Raw genomic sequence first — 25,179 nt, 5'->3', positions numbered from 1 at the left:
CTCTCCATATTTATGAAAGCAGGTACACATTTTAGTGAATAGGGCCAAAGACCCTTGGAAAATAAATTAGTACTGAGTAGGTTATAGGAGACACTGTGTTAATTAAATAAGGAAACACCCAAATTTGTCTAACTTGTAGAAGGCAGTAATCTTGATATAGATATTTGCCTTCTAAGGGTTTAAATTCACAAAAATGTAACACGGGAACAGACATATTACACTGAACAGAAACAAATTAAAATCAGAACGTACATTTTCAATGTTGTTACTTGTGGTTGTGAAAACTTTAATTACAGTTGTAAAAAACAACATTTAATATATCATCACTGAGTCTGGAAAGTGAAGAGACATGTTTAGTGCAGTGATTAGCACTTGGATGAATAAATCCAATTTCCAACCTTCCAGTGGAGACTGAGTGTGTCAAATGAACAAGATTATGCAGGAAAAAGATGACAGCTTTAACGTTTTCTTTTGAATTGTCACCCTACATGCTGTGATTGCTTTGTGGATGAAGGGTTTTTTTCCCCCCTAAAAGGAATTAAGAAGAAAAAAATAGCCATAATCTTTCTTGCTAGCCAGGTGCCATGAAAAGGAAAGAGAAGAGCAAATACATGTTTCAATTCTGTCTTCAGCTGCACTGAAGATGTCCAAAGTTTGAAATAACTCCAAAATTAGAGGAACTACCAGATACTTCTTTACTCAATTCTTACTCCACTTATATTAGTTTAATTAGTCCATCAAATTAGTTCAGCATCATAAATTTGAATAAGAGCAGATATCCGCCCCCCCCCCCCATGTTTGTTATGTTATGACAAAAAATGGCTTAACTACACTGAAAAAAAAAATCAGATGTTTCCGTATGTCAGAATCAAGAAGAGGCAAAATGGAACAAACAAAAAATGAGTTACAGCAAAGCTAACATGTTTGAGCTTGTAGAGAAAGACACAACTGATTAGCAAGTCCACAGTCCTTCACTTTTCCACAGGAGTGCTGGTAATTAGATGAATGAGTATGTAATAGTAATAGTACTAAACTTCATTCACAACCAGCTTTTCTTCTGCCTCCACATCCATCACTAGGAATTCATTGGATAGTGGCTCATTTCTGCTATCAAGTTCTGACTATATCCTTTTATTTCTCAGATCTTTCCATTAACCATGACAATGTCATTGACAATCACATTTTTTGCATACCCAGCTGATATTTCACTTAAAGATTCCCTGGAGGAAGTGAAATCTTAGATGGCATAAAACTAGCACAGTAAATCTAAGACAGCTCCTTCAATTGCTCACTAATACGGGCAGCACATTGGAGATTAGATGGGAACTGTGCTCCTAGGATCCTCTAGAACATAATGTTTCCTAGGTGCCATTATAAAAATGGAATCTGCATTCTTTTAAACATAGAATAATAAAATACTTAGATCCCAGGTTTACCAAATAGTAAATAAAAGTTATTAATTAAATGAATGCATTAAAGATTTACTTATATGTTGACATTATAAGGAAATGACAAAAGCTTTACTGTAAATTGTAGGATTTTGCATATTTAAGGTGTGATATTTATGCAAACTCAAAAGCCTCATAACATACATTGATCTAAAGCCTCGAACTTTGAATTATCAGAAGTCTGAAAATGAACGTACAATGAAAATTTCAAAAAGCTGGGGGTAACATGGCACTTACTTACTTTATTTATTTGAATAGTTAAAAGGCCATTGTTATATATGTAGATTTAATGAAAGGACTATCTGTATCATGAATTTTTTAACATTTATCATGTTATTGGAGTCACAATCATACTGAGAATTGTAGGAAATTTCATTTGAAAACTATTTTCTTGATACCCTACGGCTGTTCTCATTTGTCTCATTTGCAACCTCATTGGTTGCACTCAACAAGAAAATAATTATCATCACAGACAGTGAAATGGATGCTGGCAGGAACAAGTTTAATTTTAATAGCAAACAATTCAACCTTAAGGTATCATGAAAATAACTTTCAGATGAAAGTACCTGAAACTGTCCGAATGATTGTGAATCCAAATGGAATCTAGAAGAAGGAACATTTTTTATAGACAAAAACAATATTCAACAACAATATATTGTTGGGACATACATAGGAAAAAGTAAAACAAATGACACTGAAATTCTTCAAATAACCGAATTACCAGTTGTGGTCAGACATTCAAATTACACCTTCAGTAAAACTAATGAAAGAAGTAACAAGAGAAGGACAGCCCTGCGCTGGCGAACTGAGGGCCAGATCCTCCACATTCTTGCACCCTGTGCAGTCATTTGAATTCATGTGTAGCCAAAGGGCCAGTGTGTTTCAGCAGCAGCCCTGGGAACTACAAGTTGTGGACCACAAACTGCAGCATGTTGGGAGAACTTCCTGGTTCCTGCCAGGATGTACCCTGTGCCCCCAGCAGGGTCTCAGCAGGGACTGTGCTAGAAGTAGCACCTGTGCTAAAAGCAGCACATAGGCTGCATGCTGAGAAAAGGGGCTGCTGAACTGTGAGCCTGTTTTATGCTTTTTACAGGTAGGACCAGAAAAGGCTATAGATATGGTGACCATATTTTCCAAACCAAAATTAGCCACACACCCTGATCCCTGTTAACCACGCCCCTGATCCCCATTAACCATGCCCCTGACCCCATTAGCTACGCCTCTGGAAGTAACACTCTCAGGGGCAAGATGGGCACATGACCAGAAGTAAATTGTGTCATGTGACCCCCTCTAAGAACTTTTCCCACCATCCTCCTACCAATAGGGATGAGGTTGGCCCCCACCATACCCACCTCATGCAACTATCCTGCAATTGCATTAACCCAATGTGTGTCACGTTAAGTGGGGAGAGGGGAGGCAGAGAGGCTGGGGAAAGCGTTCCCTCTAAGGGTATGTCTACACTGCCACCCTAGTTCGAACTAGGGTGGCTAATGTAGGCATTCGAAGTTGCAAATGAAGCCCGGGATTTAAATATCCCGGGCTTCATTTGCATCTTGCCGGGCGCCGCCATTTTTAAATCCCCCTTAGTGCGGACTCCGTGCCCGCGGCTACACGCGGCACGGAGTAGGTAGTTCGAATTAGACTCTCTAATTCGAACTACCGGTGCACCTCGTTCCACAAGGAATAACAGTAGTTCGAATTAGAGAGCCTAATTCGAACTACCTACTCCGTGCCGCAGGTAGCTGCGGGCACCGAGTCCGGACTAAGGGGGATTTAAAAATGGCGACGCCCGGCAAGGTGCAAATGAAGCCTGGGATATTTAAATCCCGGGCTTCATTTGCAACTTCGAATGCCTACATTAGCCACCCTAGTTCGAACTAGGGTGGCAGTGTAGACATACCTTAAGAGTTTCCTCCCATGAGCAGAATGAATTTTGTGTTGTGCACCAGTACTGAGTTAATGTGGCTTGTTTGGATGTGCCACTGTGGCACCCAAGTTATTAATAAATATCTTCTAAACCTCTACCTTTTCCCTCTGCTGCCCTGTCTCTTCCCCTTGATCCATCAGCTCCCCTGGTGCCTGCTGTATCCCAACCCCTCACCCTCCTCTGCTATCCTGACTCCTGCCCTTCTCACACCCCTCAGCCCTCCTGGGACCTGCCACCCTGCACCAGCCCTTCTCTCCCCCCTGTGCCCACTCCTCCAGTAGCCCCATTCTGATCATGTGAGCTACCCCTCCTCATCCCCTCTCCTAACACCTCCCTCGCCTCTCTCTTCTGGCTCTGGTCACTCCCCTGCAGGTGTCTGCCCTTCTGCTTCACCCCCAGAATACCCTGGCACCTGCACCTTTCCTTACCCCTGCATCTTCCTAATGCCTCCACTTTCCCTCACTGCCCTGCCCCCCTTGCCTCTTTTTCCCTGATGCCCACCCCCTCACCATCCTCTGCCCCAGTTCCCCTCATGCCCCTCTGTGCCCTCACATATGACTTGGTCCATCCTTGCCTTCCTCATGCCCATCCCTCCTTTCAAACCTTCTCCCAGCACCTTCCCCTCCCTGCTCTTGCCCCAACGTCCCTCCCCTCTTCCAGAATCACCCTCCCCCCTCCCACTGACACCTCCCTTCCTGCCTCCTGCCCTTTTCCTTATTGTCTCCACTTGGCCCCCTGGCATTTGTCTTGCCTCCACCCTATCCCTTGGTGCCTTCCCCTTTCTTTTCTTGCTCTGCCTCCTCCCCTCAGAACAAGCCCCTTCTCCTCCCCCACCTTCTGCCTTCCAGTTTGCGGGGCTGGAGTCTGTGGTCGGGTCCCAGAAGTCCCTGCAGCCCTGGACCCAGCTGCTTCTGGGGCAGGGCCACTTGCTGGGCCTGGAGCGGGGCCCGCACCAACTTTGGTTCCCATTAGTAGGAGCACGGGGGAGGGGAGGGAGCCCCCTCTCCCCCAAGACCCGCCATGCAGAGCCCAGCTGTGTAAGTGGGTCCATGCACTGCCACTCTCCCAGAGGTGTGGGAAGGGGCGGGGAGAGAAAGGGCCGTGGAGAGAGCGCACTGGCAGAGCCCAAATATACCCTGCTCTGCAGCGCTCCAGCCAAGCTCTGTATGGTCTCTGCTAGGACTCCCAGGAGTGGCTTGCCGGGTTTATCCCCCTCCCCCTCCAGCAGTGGTGGTGGCCACCTGGGGATGGAGGTGGCAGTGTGGCCAGTCTGACAGTCCCGCAGCGGGAGGGAAGGGCCACGGGGTGGGGGTGGAGAGCAATGTGCTGGACAGCGGTGTGTGCTGCAGGGGAGTATGGAGCTCTGGACACTGTGTGCCACCGGCAGTGGCCCTGGGTGCCCGCACAAAGCACCAAGGAAGCCGCTTACGTGTTGGGTGGAGGCGGGGCATTGCTGCTGCGCTGTGCTAGTGCTGGGTATCTGTGACAGTGTCCTGTAGAGGGGGAAAATGGCGGTGCCATTTGTAGCCAATACCCAACAGGTTTTCTGGGACATTTGCCACCTTTATCGGGACACTGGGACAGAACCCTTAAATCCGGGACTGTCCCAGAAAAAAGGGGCGTATGGTCACTGTAGCTATAGAGCACCCTGAGAGGAGTTTAAGTGACACAAAGGGAGAACCTGGACTTAGTTTTTGTGGGGTTTGTTACTGTGGGAGTTGGAACATGTTGTAAGGGGCTGTGTTGTGTGCTGTAAGCTCTGTCCCCAGGAGGGTCTCAGCAAGGACTGTGCTAGAAGCAGCACACAGGCTGCATGCTGAGAGGAGGGGTTGCTGTACTGTTTTCCTGTTTTATGTTTTTTACAGAATAAAGCCTGTTCCTGGTGATTTGTCTGAGTGGGTCTGGCCTGAGGTGCAAACACACCCACAATACATAATGCAGAGCACCCCAAGGAGCCTCAGGCCTAGCCTCCCACAGTGGTGTAAGAAGTCACAAGGCTTTCCCTATGCTGAATAACATCACACTAAACAGGAGGGGTTATACATGCAAATGCTATAAAATAAGAATAGTATCATTCAAAATTCCTGGTACGCTATGTTGACAGTACAATATTCAGCATGTACACACACACACAAAGTACCATATCCTGCAGGTGAACAGATAGCTTTGTAGCCAGGATGGACGATGCCTCTTAACAAGCACATATTAATAGTCACAGACAGAGAGGGTTAATGATTAATCTTTGCTACTAGAATATTTGTTTCTGTTGTGACTTACAGGTAGTGCAAATTTTCAAGCCCTTCAAAAGCATGTATTGAAATCTTCTTGATTTGATTGTTATTCAAAAACCTATAAAAAGAAAAAAAATAGTACTATTTTAAGAATCAATATAACCATTATTATGTAACAGCAAGTTACATGAGAATGAAGATCAGCTGATTGAACCAAAGTACATTTAAGTATTTTATCAATGTAGTCCTACTATTAAATATTTTTTTTTAGCATTCAGGAAAACTAGAAGTATATGGAACAATTTTTTTTCTGAATTAATCCCATTTCTTCACGGTTACACTTTATAATCACAAAACAATTAGCATCTGAGACCATGAAACTTACGCTAGGAGCAAGTTTAATTTCAATAGGAAATAATTCATATACAAATTATTCACCAAAGCTCTGCACGGCTTGTCTGGTAAATGAAAATTATAATAATATTTCTCTATTAGAAATGACTCTGGGGGTACGTCTACACAGCAACTTTATTTCAGAATAACATCCGTTATTCCAAAATAACTATGCAAGTGTCTACAGAGCTTGCCCATTATTTTGAAATAATTTCAAAAGAACGGGTGGCTTATTTCAGTGTTTGCAAACCTCATTCCACTAGGAACAATGCCTCTTCCGAAATAGCTATTTCAGAATACTGCACCAGTAGTGTGGACACTCCACTGCTATTTTTTAAATAGCTCCTCCTCCAGGCCAAAGTAAATACTCCCCAGTGCTTCCTGGGGCTCTAAATCTAGGTGGTACGTGCACATGGGGGGGGGGGGAGAGGGGGAAGGGGGAGTGTGCTCCAGACAAATTTCTAAGCTTCCCTGTAGTGTAGATGTGCTATTTCTAAATAAGCTATTCAGAGTATTTCTTTAGAATAGCTTATTCCGAATAATCATGCAGTGTGGCTATAGCCTAGAAATCCGCAGGATGGATGAAAGCCTGACTCCATTGAGGCCAATAGTAAAATTATCATTAAGTTCAATGGAAACAGGATTTCATAAAAGGCATTTCCATGAAGTTGCAAAATCACTTTGTCAGTAGACCTTGGATGGAAATGTATTTTTTCATTCTGGTAACATGTTTCGGCACAGACTCTTGAATCATGTTGAAAGTAAACTAATCAAGGTACCTGCAGCTGAATGTGTTAGGATAAAACAACAGTTTTCCAGAAAGCCCTACTAAAACTAAACAGGCCTGAGGAGCATTTCAGGCTTAAATGCTTCAAATGAAAAATTCATTTTTGTTATTTTTCCCCCTTCGTGTTACTGGAGGGAAGTCCCCTTCGTGATGCTTCGTCCATCAATTTCAGGAAAGCAAATGGTTTAGTCTTCAAAAAATTTGAGCAAAAAGTATTCAATTCTTAAAATATTGAGGGCACGTTCATGCACTTTAAGTGAAAAGGCGCATACAAATATTTTGTGTGATAGATAACAAGAGCATATATATTTTACTCCTTCCCTTTCATTTTGAAGATGAAGCTGTGAGCAGAGGTTCCACCAGCTTGTGGTAAAAGTGGTTCTACATCTTCAGTGATATCCAGTCTACAAGATCTTAAGACAGTGGTTCTCAACTCGTTTCAGTCCACAGACCACCAGGCCAATCAAAAAATTTTCATGGACCACCTCCAACACATGTAGCACAGGACAGACGACACAGCAACCACTCAGCACGACGGTAGTAGCTACACTGACACTCAGAGCCTCAGATGGAAGTAACTGGCAACACAAAACGGTTGCATCCTAGGTGATGCTATGGATGACGCACCGCATACTTGTGAACATGGCGTAAAAAAAGGCTAATGGCGGCACCTGCTCACGCCGTGTGACTTTGGACAATGTTCCTGTGGACCACCAAAAAAGTCACCATGGACCACCACCGGTCCATGGACCCCCAGTTGAGAACCACAGTCTTAAGATCATTCTCCACCCTTGTATTGTTACTTATATGTGTGCAAAGAGTATACAAAGCAACACCATGGTGTGTATAGAACCCCAGCTTTGGTGTTTCCTAACTTTGATGCATGACCACACAACCTTAATAGTCCCTTGCACAAAGACATGGATCCTGATTTACCCTTGTCCTGCATATTGTATCATTTATACCAATGAAAACTCTATCAGGGTGGAATACTAGAATATTATAAATGACTGAAAGTGTAAATGACTGCAGAAGATGCAAGGTAACAGTTAGACAACCTCATTGTACCCAACTTTTTCCTAAGGAATATGTCCAATCTAGAACATTAGGGCTGTGTCTACACTGCACCCCTTTTCTGGAAAAGGGATGCAGATTAGACCAGTCGGAATTGCAAATCCGCGGGGGATTTAAATATCCCCCGCGGCATTTGCATTTACATGGCTGCCGCTTTTTTCCGTCTTGGGGATAAGCCGGAGAAAAGCGCCAGTCTAGATGCGATTCTCTGGAAACTAAGCCCTTTTCCGGAGGATTTCTTATTCCTACTTGATATTTAAATCCCCCACGGATTTGCAATTCCGACTGGTCTAATCTGCATCCCTTTTCCGGAAAAGGGGTGCAGTGTAGATACAGCCTAGAAGTTTTCAAAGATAAGCTAGCAAAATGCATACGATAATGATTAATAAGAATGGGGGGGGGATTCTCTCCAATGACCAGTAGATAAAGTGCATCAAATAACAGCTACGAATCATCAATCATAAAATCAAAAGGATTTGGAAAAATGTGTGCAGAAAGTGAGAATGCAAATTTAGGTTACACTTCAAAATGTTCACGATAATGCACAAGAGATTACAAATTATTTTCTCTCTGGAAATAATGGAAATAGATCCCAAATCTTAGCAAGTCAGTTCCTTTTTAGCAGAAAAACATTGACTATTCATCTGGGAGTTGTTTCAGCATACTGAAGAATGACTTACATGCACATTCCCCATTAACATTAAAAGTAATATGGGTGAAAAATCTTTGCAATGCATTGAAAACATGTTCAGTACTCTCCAAATCATAAAGAAAAACACAGTCAAAAGAATGTTTTATATCTGTTCAAAGATTTTCAATGATACAAAAGTCTAAATGTGAGAGCAAACCAATGTGGAAATATCCCCCCAAAATTATCTTTCATCCTTTATGGCAGCCACAGATATTTTCACTACAGAAACTTGATTAAACCAATGGTATATGGAGGGACACTTGGATGGGTAGAAAGGTCAGATCTAATGCTGGACATCTAAAATATATGTTCAGTTCTGATTAGTGTGCAATGAAGCCAACAGCCTACACAAAAAGCCTGAATGGTCTCCATGGGGGTTTATTAAGTGACTCCAGTGACATTCTGTAATGGAAATGACAGAAGCATTGGAAATATTCTTCATTAAACATGGTGTGTTTTAGGGTGGGTACGATCAGATTAATTAGGTTAATGGTGTGATGTTTTATTTGACAAAGTGAGATGAACCGTGACTTTCTAAAGCTAAAAATGAAAGCAAGTATCAGTATGGGTTATGAAAAGAATGAAAAAAAAGGGGGAAAAAAAAAGAACTGAGAACAAATAAATAGTTGCCAAATATTCCTAAACAGGCAGGTCTGTATTAGCTATGTATTACATCCCCATAGCTGTAAATCCTTCTACACCAGGCCAAATATAACTTATGTACGATGGATCGGATTGTAAAGCAAAACTGAACGAACTACTCTTGTGCTTAATATTAAGCATGTGCTTACGTGCTCCTTGAGATTAAGGCCTACATTGGCTCAAGAACTTGGGCATATTTCCCACATTGGCTTGTTTCTGACCTTATCCATTATATTTCATGACATATATTTGTACGTGGCTAGTTACCACTAGGGATGTAATAGTATAGTTCATTAACTGATTAACCAGTAAGTAAAAGCTTATAGGTTAATAATATAGATTACACGCATTCTCCACCCCCACTGCTTTGCCAGTAATTTTTTTAGGAGACTGGCCAGCAGCCCAGCTCAGTCCCAGCTTGCACAGGGTCCTGGACCTACACCTGCTGCATTGAAAATGTATTAGGAGCGAGGTGGGTCAGCAGCCCGGCTGTTCCGGCTCGTGTCGAGTCCGGGAGCTCAGACCCTTTCCCCTCAGACAGGAGCTCTCCGGGGACTATAGAACAGTCGACTAACCGATAAGAATTCATGAGGTTAACCAACTATTACATTAACCGATATTTAACATCCCTAGTTACCACATATCACCTTTTATTGCTGATTTGAGCAAAATATTTTTCATGACTTACTGTCATCTTGATTTTATCTTTTAGGAGGGGTCAATGTTTTCCTGTTATTCTTGGGGTATGTTTTTGTATCATCTTTGATATCAGGATGTTCTGGCACTACTTCATATTAGGATATGTTTCATAGAATCATAGAACTGGAAGGGCCTCAAGAGATCTTCAAGTCCAGTCCCTGCCCTCACTGCAGGACTAAGCACCGTGTAGATCATCCCTAACCAGCGTCTGTCTCACCTGCTCTTAAATATCTCCAGTGATGGAGATTCCACAACCGCCCTGGGCGATTTATTCCAGTGTTTAACCATCCTGACAGTTAGGAAGTTTTTCCTAATGTCCAACCTAAACCTTCCTTGCTGCCCCCTTTTAGATACCTAAAAACTGCTATCATGTCTCCTCTCAAGTCTTCTCTTTTCTAAACTAAAAAAGCCCAATGCTTTCCATCTTCCCTCATAGGTGATGTTTTCTGGATTTTTTGTGAAAGTACTCTCTATCTAGCACTTCTTAGGAATAAGTATTGCTGTGCAGTTCAGTGTTTGTGATCAATTTTGTAATTTTCTCATTTCAATAAGCTTTGATTATTTCCGTTATTTTATCACCATAGACCACACAGAAAAAACTGTCAGTGAAATGTTATTTTTTCATGCTGTTAGCAACTGACAAGATAGCAGAATTTAGATGGCTCTTGGTACGGAGGAAGATACTACACACGTAGGGAGGAGTATTTTTTAAAAAGTCAGGTATCAGAGGACATGAATGAAACCAAGAGACAGGTGGACCTGGAAGGGCAGAGCAAGTAGAGAAAAGGAGAAGACTGAAAAAGTATATAAAAGCGAAAACAGGGACATGAACATATGTGAGCAACAGGATATGATAGAGCACAGCTATGTATAAAGCACTGGGTGGACACAGACACCCAAAGATGTATGTTGGAGTGACTGAAGTTGTCACCAAAAAATGAGAAAAGGCAGATAAAATAAGAAGCTCATTTTAGACAAGCTTAATGTTAGTATTGAGTAGGATATTCATGAAGAGATGTCCAAAAGAAAGATAGACAATGATGAAAGATTGGACAAAGAGAAATGAGAAATAAAGATCTAGAATTGATAGTCATTGGCATAAAAGTGAAAATCAGAACTATTAAAAACTTGAAAAACAACAAATAGTCTAGTAGCACCTTAAAGACTAACAAAATAAGTAGATAGTATCATGAGCTTTTGTGGGCACAACCCACTTCTTCAGATGTCCTGTCATCTGAAGAAGTGGGTTGTGCCCATGAAAGCTCAAGATACTATCTAATTTTTTTTTGTTAATCCTTAAGATGCTATTTGTTGTTTTTAAGTTTTTCCTGTTACAGACCAACTTGGCTACCCCCTGAAGCTTTAGAACTATTAAAGTCACCCAGGCTGTCTGTTGAGGGAGAAAAGAAGGGATCAAATAGAGTCCAGTGAGCAAAACCAATAACAAAAATAGGAAGGAGTTAAAAAAAAAGACAATGATGAATAAATGGTCAGTAAGGTTGGAGGAGAATCATGTGAGGTCAGAGTGTCTGAAGATAAAGAACAGAGGACAGTCCAGTTTCAAAAGTAGCAGAGATTAAGAATGATTACAGTTATGAGGCCCCTTAGACTTGGCAAGAGAGAAGTAGTTAATTTCTCTGAGGGCTTATTTGGTGGGACAGACTATACTGAAAGGCACCAAGAAAGAATATATGTCACCAGGAGCAGAGGATACACTCCAGTAGGTTGGAAACAGAAAACGGGAGAAAGTATAATAGTAAACAGGCCATAGAGAAGAGGTATCTCCAGGTTGTCAAGCACAATGCAGGCAACATGCTTAATGATAAAAATCAAAGAAGCTAATAGTACTGATATAATAGTCAGGTATACAGAGAGGCTGAAGGAAGAGTCTTTTAAATACATTGTAGAAACTGGATAGCATGAGGATGAGTCATTTGGAGAGAAGACACAGAATTTCATAACTGCAAAGGAGAAAAGGAAGGAGAAGGTGGAGGATTCCTGCTGAATAATTCTAATTTAACCTTTAATGAAATTTGCAAGGTCATCAACGAAGTGTGAAGGGAGAGGGAAGGAGGATTTCCGAATGAAATTAAAGAGTAGTCAAGAACTGGACATTCAAGAGTAGATGAGGGAGAAGTAAGATAACCACGCGATTGCCTGACAAATAAAGAGGAAGGAAGACTCAAGAAATATATGGAAGTCACTAGGGTAATGAGAATTTTTCCAGGAATATTGAACCAAAGCAAAAGCAAAGGAAAAAAGGAATTTCATTGCTGGAGGTTAGCCTGCTATTCAACATACACACATTCTTTAAAAGTTATGTTGGAAAAATAAGAGTTGGTTGTAATACTATTAGCTGTTACAAAATGCAGGACAATGTAGCACTTTAAAGACTAACAAGATGGTTTATTAGATGATGAGCTTTCGTGGGCCAGACCCACTTCCTCAGATCAAATAGCGGAAGAAAATAGTCACAACCATATATACCAAAGGATACAATTAAAAAAATGAACACATATGAAAAGGACAAATCACATTTCAGAACAGGAGGAGGATGCGGGGGCGGGGGGGAAGGAAGGAAGGTAAGTGTCTGTGAATTGGTGATATTAGAGGTGGGGAGAGTGGGATGTTTGTGAGTTAATACTATTAGAGGTGATAATTGGGGAAGCTATCTTGGTAATGGGTAAGATAGCTTGAGTGTTTGTTCATTCCTTTTTGGAGAGTGTCAAATTTTAACATGAATGACAGTTCAGAGGATTCCTTTTCAAGTGCAGATGTAAAAGGTCTTTGTAGCAGAATACAGGTGGTTAAGTCATTGAGAGAGTGTCCTTTCTGGTTAAAATGGCAAGAAACTGTTTTTTCTTTGTGATCTTGTCTGATATCTGTTTTGTGGGCATTAATCCTTTGGTGAAGTGTCTGAGATGTTTGTCCAATGTACATAGCAGACGGACACTTTCGGCACATGATAGCATAGATTATATTTCTGGATGCGCAGGAATATGTGTTCTTGATCTTATAACTCACTTGGTTAGGTCCAATCTGGATACAATTTTGTGGTGACCTTGAGGCTTTTTTTCGCCGCCTCCACCTCCGAGAATATTTCCAAACCACCAATGAACATCAATCTGACCTACCAGATCCCCCCTATCAACACCAAAGGAAAAATAATTCTATATGGACTCCCCCTGACAGTCGGAATTACAATCTGCATTTCTATATACACAGCTTCCGCAACAACGCCCAGACTAACATTATTCGCAAACGACAACAAGCGACACACAATCTTAGCCGCGCTGAACACCATGCCATCCAGAGTCTCAAAAACAACCTGGACATTATAATCAAACCAGCTGACAAAGGGGGTGCTGTGGTCATTATGAATAAGGCCGACTATAACCAGGAGGCAACCAGACAACTCTCGAATACCACATTTTACAAACCTCTCCCCTCTGATCCCACCTTGGAATACCAAAAGAAACTACACTGTCTCCTTAAAAGCCTCCCCACAGCTGCTCGGGAACAAATCCACACAGAATCACCTTTTGACCCCCGACCAGGATTGTTCTATCTACTTCCCAAGATCCATAAACCTGGGCACCCCGGACGTCCCATCATCTCTGGTATCAGCACACTCACTACTGGTCTATCCAGCTATGTAGACTCTCTTCTCAAACCCTTCGCAACCAATACCCCCAGCTATCTCCGAGACACTACTGACTTCCTAAGGAAACTACAAAACATCGATAACCTCCCCAATAACACCATCCTTGCCACCATGGATGTAGAAGCTCTATATACCAACATCCCACATGAAGACGGATTACAAGCAATTAGAAACACTATCCCAGAGGACACTACTGCCAACCTGATAGCAGACCTATGTAACTTTGTTCTCACCCACAATTATTTCCAGTTTGAGAACAACTTATACCTCCAGATCAGAGGCACAGCCATGGGTACACGCATGGCCCCACAGTATGCTAATATCTTTATGGCTGACCTAGAACAACGTTTCCTCAACTCCCGTCTCCTTTCACCCCTTCTCTACCTACGGTACATCGATGACATCTTTATGATCTGGACGCATGGCCAAGAAACACTGGAGATATTCCACAGAGATTTCAACAACCTACACCCCACCATCAACTTCAGCCTGGACCATTCTACACGAGAGATCCACTTCCTGGACACCACAGTACAAATCAACAATGGAAAATTAGACACCACTCTCTACAGAAAACCCACTGACTCATACAGTTACCTATATGCTTCCAGCTCCCATCCAGAACACACCACATGATCCATCGTCTATAGCCAAGCCCTTCGATACAACCACATCTGCTCTAATCCCACTGACAGAGACCAGAAGCTTCAGGATCTCTACCAAGCATTTATAAACCTCAACTACCCACCCGGAGAAATAAAAAAGCAAATTGAAAGAGCCAGACGAATACCTAGAAACCATCTACTTCAAGACAGACCCAAGAAAACCAACAATAGAACACCACTTGTCATCACCTACAACCCCCAACTTAAACCTGTCCAACACATTATCAATAAACTACAGCCTATACTGGAACAGGATACAAAACTCCAAGAGGCTCTGGGAGACAGACCCATAGTCTCCTATAGACAACCACCTAACCTCAAGATGATTCTTACCAACAACCACAGGACATACCACACTAATACCAACCCTGGTACCTTCCCTTGCAACAAACCCCGTTGCCAGCTTTGTCCACATATTCATTCTGCTGATACCATTATTGGACCTAACCAAGTGAGTTATAAGATCAAGAACACATATTCCTGCGCATCCAGAAATATAATCTATGCTATCATGTGCCGAAAGTGTCCGTCTGCTATGTACATTGGACAAACATCTCAGACACTTCACCAAAGGATTAATGCCCACAAAACAGATATCAGACAAGATCACAAAGAGAAAACAGTTTCCTGCCATTTTAACCAGAAAGGACACTTTCTCAATGACTTAACCACCTGCATTCTGCTACAAAGACCTTTTACATGTGCATTTAAAAGGGAATCCTATGAACTGTTATTCATGTTAAAATTCGACACTCTCCAAAAAAGAATGAACAAACACTCAAGCTATCTTACCCATTACCAAGATAGCTTCCCCAATTATCACCTCTAATAGCATTAACTCACAAACATCCCACTCTCCCCACCTCTAATATCACCAATTCACAGACACTTACCTTCCTTCCTTCCTCCCCTCCCCCGCCCCCGCATCCTCCTCCTGTTCTGAAATGTGATTTGTCCTTTTCATATGTGTTCATTTTTTTAATTGTATCCTTTGGTATATATGGTTGTGACTATTTTTTTCCACTATTTGATCTGAGGAAGTGGGTCTTGCCCACGAAAGCTCATCATCTAATAAACCATCTTGTTAGTCTTTAAAGTGCTACATTGTCCTGCATTTTGCTTCAGCTACCCCAGACTAACACGGCTACATTTCTATCACTATTGGCTGTGAAACATCTTAAAAGTCTCTGGTAGAACACTGTGATGGAAGCCCGAGTCTAGGGCTGCAGTGGGTGATTACTTAGCAGTTTATAGCAGTTAGAAGTTATATTTATTCTTATGATTCTTTTTTGTCTGCTTTTTCTCTGAGTTATTTAGAAGAATTTAAATTTGCTAAAGGAAGCCTAATTATGTTTCTAGATTCTTGTGATCCACAGCATCTTTAGACTTTGGCTGAGATGAGAACTATTCTCTGTGCTTGTGTTTTCTATATTTTTTTTCTTCACTGCTAGGATGAGGCATCTTTATTTTTGCTCAAGGAAAAGGGAGGTGTTTGTTCTGGGTTGTTTTTTTTAAAGAAGAAAATCAATAGTGGTAAAGACTGATCTCAAGATTAAATCACAACACTAAAGAGAACACAAAACAAAAAATTGCGGAATAGTTTTCTGCTCAAATGCACAGTATGTTGGTGCTAGCCACCTGTTTATTGTACTTTGCTTTGACAAGAATAACCCATCATTAGAAGAGACCCTACACAGCAAAAATTCAACAGTTTACTGCCTCAGTATGCAGAGTGACACTGACTCTCCTAGCCAAAGTGAAGATATACTCTCCAAGCTCCCTTTTTGCTCATCATGTGAGCAGATTCTAATTTCTGCCAGTTTGTCATTCTAAATATTCAAATATTCTAAATATGTTTGCCATTAGTGAATAAAAACATGATTGAACCAAGCTGTCATTCAAAATTCAAACAAATGTTCACATCCTATTTTTGCAGTACTTGACCAGCCTTAATAAGTATAAACTTGGGGGAAAAAAGATAGTACTGAGCAGAGATAATATAAAATTATTACATATGGAATAAACACAATAATAAAAGGAAGTTATTTAATTTGTAAAATAAAGGAACTAATGTTAAAAAATCTCAGATGTATAAGTTGGCTATGCAAATCTACTCCTTTTGCATACTTATAACAAGAGCTTACTGGGGTTATTTTTTCCCTGCTAAAAAATGACTAAAACATCTTTCTTTATGACAGGTTTTTTTTTTGGGGGGGGGGGGGGACCAAAGTCATTGAAAATTCAAACTGGTTTTTGAAATTTTCATCAGCTGAAAGAAACTTGGAAGCTGTTCAGTATTTATTTGGTGATAATAGACAAATGCTTGCTTTGATTACTGCCTACCCCAATTTTGCTGAAAATGGAAGTTACCTTCTGAAATTTCTTTTGATGAAATAGCCATTTTCCATCAAAAAAATTGATGTAAAATTTTGATTAGCTCCAATTACGATAGTCCTTGATGATATCTACAGGGCCTCACTTTCATTAGGTACATAGGATGGAGGTAGAAGGAAGAAAGAAGTATTATTATGCTAAAGTAATTAAAATGAAATCTAGGAGAGCTAGGTTTTTGGTCCTGCCACAACTTCTTTTGCAACATTTTTTGGGGGGGAGGGGAAGAAGCATGCAAGCAACAGTTTGAACTAAGGGTAGTTCTGGCATTTCCTAATTGCTGAATGCTTGACTGTCTAAGCTTGTTGTTCTGTTAATATAACTTGCTTTATGATATTTATGGTTAGGTTGGACCCTTTTCTTAATAAGATGGCTTATCACACCTATTGTTTTCGGGACTATGTTTTTTCACTGTTAGTTTTACTAACAGCATGCAGCTTTATATAGGTGTGTGCACATGAGTGAGGAAAGTATGATCTAGTAATTCTCAGGTTATAAAGAGGAAGCAACTAAAAGAATCAGGGATGCATTTGACAATTGAAACATGACTCTAAGGATCTGAAACACATATCTGCGCAGTACATAAAAGCTTGTCATTCTTGATACCCTACCCACATAGCACAGATCTGGAAAGTTCTTTTCACATGCAGACAACTGAGGCTATGTCTACACTGCACTATTCTTCCGGAAAAAACTACGCCAATTATGAACCGCAATTGGTGTAGCTTTTTCCGCTTCTTTTTTCAGAAGAGGCTTTTCCCACATTTGGCCCATCTACACTAGGCCAAATGTCAGGAAAAAACCCTTTTTCGGAACATCAATTCTTCCTCATAAAATGAGCTTTACAGGGATGTTGAAAAAGCATGTCTGCTCTTCTGAAAAAAATTCAGAAGAGCAGACATGTTCCCTGGATGCAGTGTAGACATAGCCTGAGGCAGGTAGAGAAAAAATTCAGCTGCCCCTTTCATGCAGTCATTTGCTAGCTTTTAAGGAATCAGCACGCCATCTCCTTGACAAGAATATATAGGCCTAAGCTTAAGTGACTTTCTGTATATAAGCATTTGAGAACAGAAGTTGAAAACATTCCTGAGGCACATAGATAGTAATTAGTTTTCTCTAGATAAAAATTCCACCCTATCTCTAAACAGACTGAGGGAAACAAACAAGCACTATTTACACTTAACTTATCAGTGTTTACCTATAGATTATGTGCCCCATTTTTATTTCCTCATTTCATAAAGCACTGTTGCTTAGTGATTGCTCAGGGAGCTCCTTTCTGCATTCAGACTTTGCGAGGTTGACGTCTGACTGTAATTGCAAGCACTTCCCTTTCATTAGCAGCTGGCATTTTCACTTACAAGAAATGCTGCTACTGAAAAAGAACAACGGTGGCTCCACAGGAGCCAAACTGTTATTAACTGAGAGAGGAAATCAGATTTTAAAAAGAAAGTATGTTCCTATTTTGGAAGTGACTTTAAAAATGTCTCTGTGGGGTTGCAGGCTTATTGCAGCTCCGTGATATCTGTATTAAACATGCTCCATTTTACAAACAGATACACGCTTGGAGTTGTAGTTACCAGTCCTGCACATTCAACTTGGCACCTGACAATCAAGGTAGGATCTTTTTGTACATCACCACCAGTAAGGGAAGCTCTGAAGCTAAAATTCTGCTATCACTGGCTTCAAATTATGCCCTCAGTGACATCTGTGCAACTAGGTGTCAAGGTTTCTAGAGGTGTAACTCTTACTCTTGTAATTCAAATTACTAAGTAATTGTGTTGAGTTTGTATGCAACTAAATCAAATCATGCTTCTTCACTGTGTTGGCTCTGAAGGAATAATGGGATTCAAAACCATATAAAAATGTAGTAGCATAAGTAAGATGATATGCTCCTTCATAAGTACCATTTCAATGTAGTCACTTTACAAACTAGCATTGTACCTTGAAGCACTATAGATGTTTCACATATAAACAGATACTCTGTCTTTACAGAAAAACCAAATCTCATGGATTGACTGTGAGATTTGTGAGTTCTGAGTACAGTAACAGTCACTTATGATCCCCAGATAGAACTCTCAAATGTTGGGATTTTTGTTTTCAGCCACAGCACAAATGTGTTTCCAGTCCAAGAAGAACTATCTCCTACATAAAAGAATGTGGTTTCCATAGTACTTTGGAAGACCAAGATGATTCATTTGCACATTAGATAAACAAAGATATGAAGCTAACAAGCGGAGGGGTCAATGGAGGGGCTAGCATGCCTACACTCAGCAGGGAAGAGCAACATCCTCCGTGATACAGAAAAGGGGAAGAGGGCCAACAACACTCAAGTAATTGATTCAACTACAAAAAAAAATCCTGACATTTGAGAATTCTAAAGTAGGAGTTTATTTTACTTAGAAATCATGTCAGCCTCCCCACTAGTAGTTGCGGATCCTGTAGCCATGCAACTAAAAATGCAGCTTTATGCAAAATAATGGGCCTCGGGGTACTTTGCCAACCACTCATTCTGAAACAGAAATGACTTTTACCTTACCATTGGTAAAGGTGCACCAGCCAGAATATTGTGTCTAAAGCTGATTCCAATGCAGGCATAGAGTCTTACAATTTTTTTTGTAAGTTTTAAAACTAGTATTATGAAATAAGTAAAAGAGTAGGATTATGGGGGAGGTGGTAATTGTAATTTGATGTCCTTGTTCAAATGTGCATATTTCTTTTCTGTAAGAAAGGCTGCTTCTCTGTAACAAAAGAAATCAACCTTCGTATGTATGAGAGAGTGAGGAATGTATGAGAGAAGTGTGAAGGTCAGATGTTCTAGGGAGAAGACAAGGACAGATGTAGAAGCACTAGGAGATTGCTGTATATCCCCATCGAGATTTAAGCAGAGGGCAAGTTAACGGCTCTGTAAGAAAGCAAGCATTTATCAACTGGGACAAAATATTTGTGATTGAAACCAGCTTAGCATGGCAGAACAAAGATGATAAGGAGCAAGAGAAACAACCAGAAATAACAAACATCCATCAGAAACACAGCATGATGATGCAAAATCCACTGATTCTGATGGGAAAGAACTATTATAAAAGGTGAACTGTTTTGCCTTAAGAGCAGGGATGTCCTGCCAAAGACTGGAACATCAGTCTGAACCGATAGACTCCCAATCCTCCATCTGTGATCATTCTGGCTGGCCACAGACCATGGACTAGTATAACATCGAGTGGAGGGACAGTGTGTGTGTGTGTGTCTATGTAAGCATACGCAAACTGCTTTGCCACTGTATTCTCAAACATAGTGTATTGCCTTTTCTCCCTGAAAAGATTCTGTGTGCTTCTTATAAGCACAACAACCCAAGAGTGAGCCCCAGCTGGCTGCTTTCCTGAGAGCCTGGCAAGTAGGAGGAGGACCCCATTACAGACCCACCCCATGCCTGGATAGGGTGAAAAACCTGTAGGCACAGAGGTGAGGTAGGGTACTGCATGGAGGCTGAATTGAGTAAGGTGGGAGCTGATGTCATGGAGGGGTGTGTGGATGGTGGCTTCTGAGCAGATGGGGTGAGTGCTGGGATGGTGAGATGAAGGCAGTGGGGCTCGATAGGGTAGTGGGGCTGAATTGATATGGTGGTGATGAGTTGGAGTACTGAACTGGGTAGGGACTGAATTGAAAGGCTGGGGAATATGAAGAGAATTGATGGAGACTATGGGACAGGATCAATTGCTGGGCAGGAAATGGGCAGATACAGCTGAGAGCACGAGGGGTAAAGGCCAAAAACAACATAATCCAGTACACATGGGAGAATCAGAAACACAAATTGCCACAGACATACACCAGGGGATGGACAAGCGAAGTCCAAAAAAAAAAAAAAATCAAGAGACTAACCTAAAAATAGCACTTTATAATCTGCTCAAACCCAAATGTTTCTGTTTGCAGACTATATTTAAAGCTTCCTTGGCTCATTTTAATATGCACTGTTAAAATAACTTTTGCTTGAGTTGTAGATTCTCCTCTTGAAGGGTAGAGTGAGTTAGTATCTCTTGGTTAGAGTTACTCTTCCATCCTACACACAGTCTGGTAGCACTTTAGAACTGCTTCACCTTGGCCTTCATTAGAACCTTCATCTACTGAAGACTGTGAGACTTTAAGAAAAGTTTGACTTTACATTTGAGAGTTTTCTAACAAATAAGGTGGAAGACATGACAAAATCCACTTAAACCTGGTAACAGAAATAGGAAAAGGGGTCTCCTACAGGGGTCAAGGGGACTCAGGAATGGGGGTACTGAAATCTTCTGGATGAGGGCTATAGTTATCAAGAGCACACCTGTGGGAGATTCATCAAGCAGGTTTGAGCTGTACCTCTTTATTGTTCTCTAAGCAATGGGAATGCTTTGATAAGCTTTAATCAAAGAAACCACAATTCAATAAATAGGAACTGCAGGAAAACAAAACCAGCAGCCTTTCTAATACGAACTACACACAATAACACAGATTCTTGTGCCTTTGAAGATGAATAGTGGTTTGAGAACACGTTACTTTGCCTTTGGGCAACATGTTTTTTTTCTCAGTAATGGAGGGTGAACTTACAGTCGTTGTTCACTTCCAGTGGTTGTTTTGAAAGAAAAAAAAAGGGTGGGGGATTCTATGATGTTTCCAGTTGTTGGCTGTCCAGAGGCCAATCTCATGAATAATGGATGAAGCATCTGAGCCTATGATAATTGGTTTGCTGAATGCATGATGGGCAATATTTTTTGAAGGGGATTATGACAAGGCAGATAGTTTGGTAGTTGTTTGTACTAGGGAGAAAAAGCAAACTGAGAAATCCAATCTGCCTAAAATAAAGGCTTCCATCAGCCAGTGCTGAGACTTGAAAATGAGGCATGGAATTCCTAGCTGTATCCTTCTGCCAGCTGGGTCCAAATGGCTTTCAAACAGAGTTGAAAGCTCTTAGAACCTCTCAAGATGAGTATCTTTCAAAGATCTGACTACAAGCCAGGCCATTAAAAACACCCACCTAGATTCTTCAAGCTTTCAGCAGTGACACACAGTTCTCTTCCTGCTTGATTTTTATGTTCACCCTCTGGTAGCACAGCTGTCTACTGGCAGTTACCCTTGACAGACAAGAGGGTTTCCTAAAGGGAACACTGACAGCTTAATTGCCAGCACCTATGATGCCTAACATCGTCTGAGCCAGGATTTTAAGCCTCGTCTTGCCACTTTTTTTTGCAGGGTGCCCTCTTTCTGTCAGAGGGGTCCAATTACTTTTGATGAAAGGACATAAAGTGCAGCAAAATTTTAAACTGCGCTACAATGAACATTCCTAATAAGGAGTCCAGTGTTTAAAGAGTAAGACATTTGAAAATGTGCAGACTGTATTTGTTTAGTTTAAGTACGGGATTAAAAAATAAATATATAACCATTACACTTAAGTCTTTTCAAAACTATGGAAGTCATATACTAAGAAAAGGAGGGGAGACTCACGTGTACAACTGCTGTTAATTTTCTTCTAAATATAACGGACCTAATTTTCAGAAGTAATGAGCACCCACAAATCTGACATCAACAGAAGCTTCACATGCACTTCTAAATGTCAGGCCCTGAATGATTTCTATGTAAATACAATTTTACTTCACCCCACCCCCACTCAGTTCTCCAATGATTTCCAAACTGATCCTGATTCCTGTAAATCTATTTACCCTGTCCACCACTTTAAGGAAACAACAGTGTATTAGTGAACCACTCAGTTGGACTACTTGTGTTTTGTAATTTGCTGCACTCAATTAGACAGCAGTCACAAGCTATTTTTGTTTCCAAATTGGATGACAGACTTGGCTAGAGAATAATGGACATTGAATGCTATACTGATACTAACAAATAATGAATTTTCAGTACAAAATCTCACAGAAACTAAATTAACTGCAAAATACAATATTCCTGGAAGTGGAACAGTTTTATAAATAGCTCTCAGTTGTCCAAATTCTTAATAGATAATATGAGTTCATGAATAATAGTGAACTCAGCTCTTTCATTTGCAAAAATACTCTCCATTGCCAGCTCTACCAATTGATACAGCAATAGTTGCATTCTTAATACTGTGTATTTAAGAAAGCAAAATAAAAGTTAGATCCATTTAGCACCTGATCCAATTCCCACTCAAGTCAATGGACTTTGATAGATGCTAGATCAGGTCCATTGCATCTATCAAACGTCAAATAGAAAATTTAAGAATGCAAGGTGCCTAGAATTAGAGATTAGTTTGTGTGGAGGCAAAATCCTAACTTGTGGGAGCAAAAAACAACTTGTTTCAAGACAGAGTTTGATCAAGGGAATGGTATGATGACTGTTGTGACGGGGAAGAAGCTCCCCGCACTGACATCCACGCCCTCGGTGAGGTGCCGGGCGGCGCGGCTGGGCCGAGTCCCGGGGAAAGCGCTCAGCGGGAGCCTGGTCCATGGGCCAAGGAGGCATACGGGCGGGTGCATGCGGCAGCGGGCACGCCAGTCGCGGCAGGCAGTAGGACCTGGGAGGAGGCGGACGGGAGACGCGGGGGGGAGCGGCACGTCCCGGGCGTGCCGGCTCAAAAGGGGGAGGGGCCGGAAGGGACGGCGGCTGCCGGCATTACCTCTGCCCCCGCAGGCAACCCGGAGCGAGGGACTGGAGGAACCGGAGGAAGAGAGCCGGACCCCCGCAGCCCAGACCCAGGAGAAGACCTCCCACCCCGGGAACCCGAGGATTGGGACAGGAGGCGGACGGCTCCGACCCCTCCACTCGAGGAGGACAGAGGGCTGGGCCCGCTGGAGGGCAAAATCCCGTTGCCGGTTCGTGAGCGGGGCCGAGGGCGGGGAGCCCCTCACCGCCCACTGGCTGAGAGTAAGCCAGGGCGCAGCGGCTGCCGCCCCAGGGGCAGAGACAAAAGGGCAGAGACCCAGAGGAAGAGACTGAGGGTTAGAGGCGCAGGCGAGCGGAGAACTGGGGGACCCCGCAGTCCGGTCTGCTCAACCTCGCCACAACTGCAATGAGGTATGTTAAGGTGAAGTCTTTGTCACAGTTAAATGCACGGCAGCCACAACCTATTTGTTACTTTTACTAAAATAATGGGAGTCAATATTGGGATAACTGAAGCCTGAGCCCTGCGGGGAGGGGATGAGCAGAGAGTCCAAGCCTAAATTGTACCAGGGATGGGGGAGGGCCAGTATTTGGGATTGGCAGTCTCTCTGGGGTCTCCCACTACTAGCAGTGCCTAGGGCCTCCAGCATTCTGCCACCACCAGCAGCAACTCAGAAATCCAGGGCCAATGCCATCTGACAGCTCTGGCCTCACCAGCCTAGGGATTAAGTGGAAAGTTTTTTTGAAGGTCTCTGAAATTCATGGTGACTTCTGTGACATAATCTTATCCTCACATATGTCCCCTGTAGGACTGCTATTAGCAAGCATCTCCAATAGCTGGAGATGGAACACAAGATGGGAAGGCTCCGAGTTACCACAGAATATTCTTTCCCAGATGACTAGCTGGTGGGTCTTGATAATGTGTTCAGATCTGACTGCCCATATTTGGAGTCAGGAAGGCATTTTGCTGCAGGCTAGAGTGGCAGAAAGTCTGAGCATTTTTTGTTTTCTCTGCAGCATGGGGCTGGTTTCAACTTGAGTACATAGGGGAGTCGCTATAACTTGAAGTCCTTAAATCAATATTTGAGGACTTCATTACTTCAGAGGTTGTGAGCCTCCCCAGGAATAGGGGAATAAGTTTGTGCTAGAGGTCATTCTAGTTGATCACAATGGCGTTTTCTGGGCATAACAAACTCTGTGAGTTTGTTTTTAGTTTGAACACTAGTTTGATATTTTTTCCAAAGCTGTGAATACAGGGACCAGACACTGGGAATAAAACAAACCTGTTTTGAGGGCTTAAATGTGAGAGTAAAATCTGCAGGGAAGGATTTTCTATATGTAAAACATTTCTGTAACTCAATAAGCTCCAGATACAAACTTTTACATTACTAAATGAATGAGAAACTCTTTATTTTTAAGAACTGAGAGTTTTTAATGTTTTAAAACATTTATTGCGGCTTTTACTAGAGTATATTTCATTCAGATATAGCCACAGAATTACTTATAAGGTTTTATTTGCAGAAGAATGATACAGTGGCGATGGTATCCACAAAATAATAAGATACAGTATCTTTCAAAGGTCAAGTCCAACGTAGTATTTGACATTATCGGGAGTCTATCAATATCTTCTCTGGAAGAAGGCACCCTACTTAACTATTTTTATCAGCCCACTGAGCTTATTTTCTATATCCTCCCTACTGTCAACTTCCAGAAGTAATATACTGACTATAGTTTCTGACATTTTTTTCTGGAAGATTGATCTTTTCAGTAACATGGGTTTTGCAAACATAATGCTGGCTTGCATTCAGATAGCTCATCTCATACCAACAGGCTTCAACCTATTTACAGATTTGATGTAATGGAATATATACTCTATCATCACTGAAATGCAGTTGATTCCAGGTGAGGATGCACCAACTCTGAAATTCCACAACATGCTACCCACTGGCTTAGGACAGAAAGAGAAGAATACC

The 25,179-nt window shown here is 41.7% G+C and overlaps 1 protein-coding gene across 1 annotated transcript in view; it reads right to left on the bottom strand.

Moving 5' to 3' along the window:
• The window catches only part of PXDNL (peroxidasin like), a 109,052-nt gene that overhangs the window by 68,390 nt on the left and 15,483 nt on the right, over nt 1-25,179 (bottom strand). Inside the window, 1 exon segment of the mRNA XM_089776000.1 lies at nt 2,015-2,051. Within this exon segment, the coding sequence (XP_089632126.1) occupies nt 2,015-2,051 (37 nt within the window).

The sequence above is a fragment of the Pelodiscus sinensis genome, chromosome 2, assembly GCF_052426305.1.
Source record: "Pelodiscus sinensis isolate ZL-2025 chromosome 2, ASM5242630v1, whole genome shotgun sequence".
NCBI lineage: Eukaryota > Metazoa > Chordata > Testudines > Trionychidae > Pelodiscus > Pelodiscus sinensis.
This window is presented reverse-complemented; position numbering and strand designations above follow the sequence as displayed.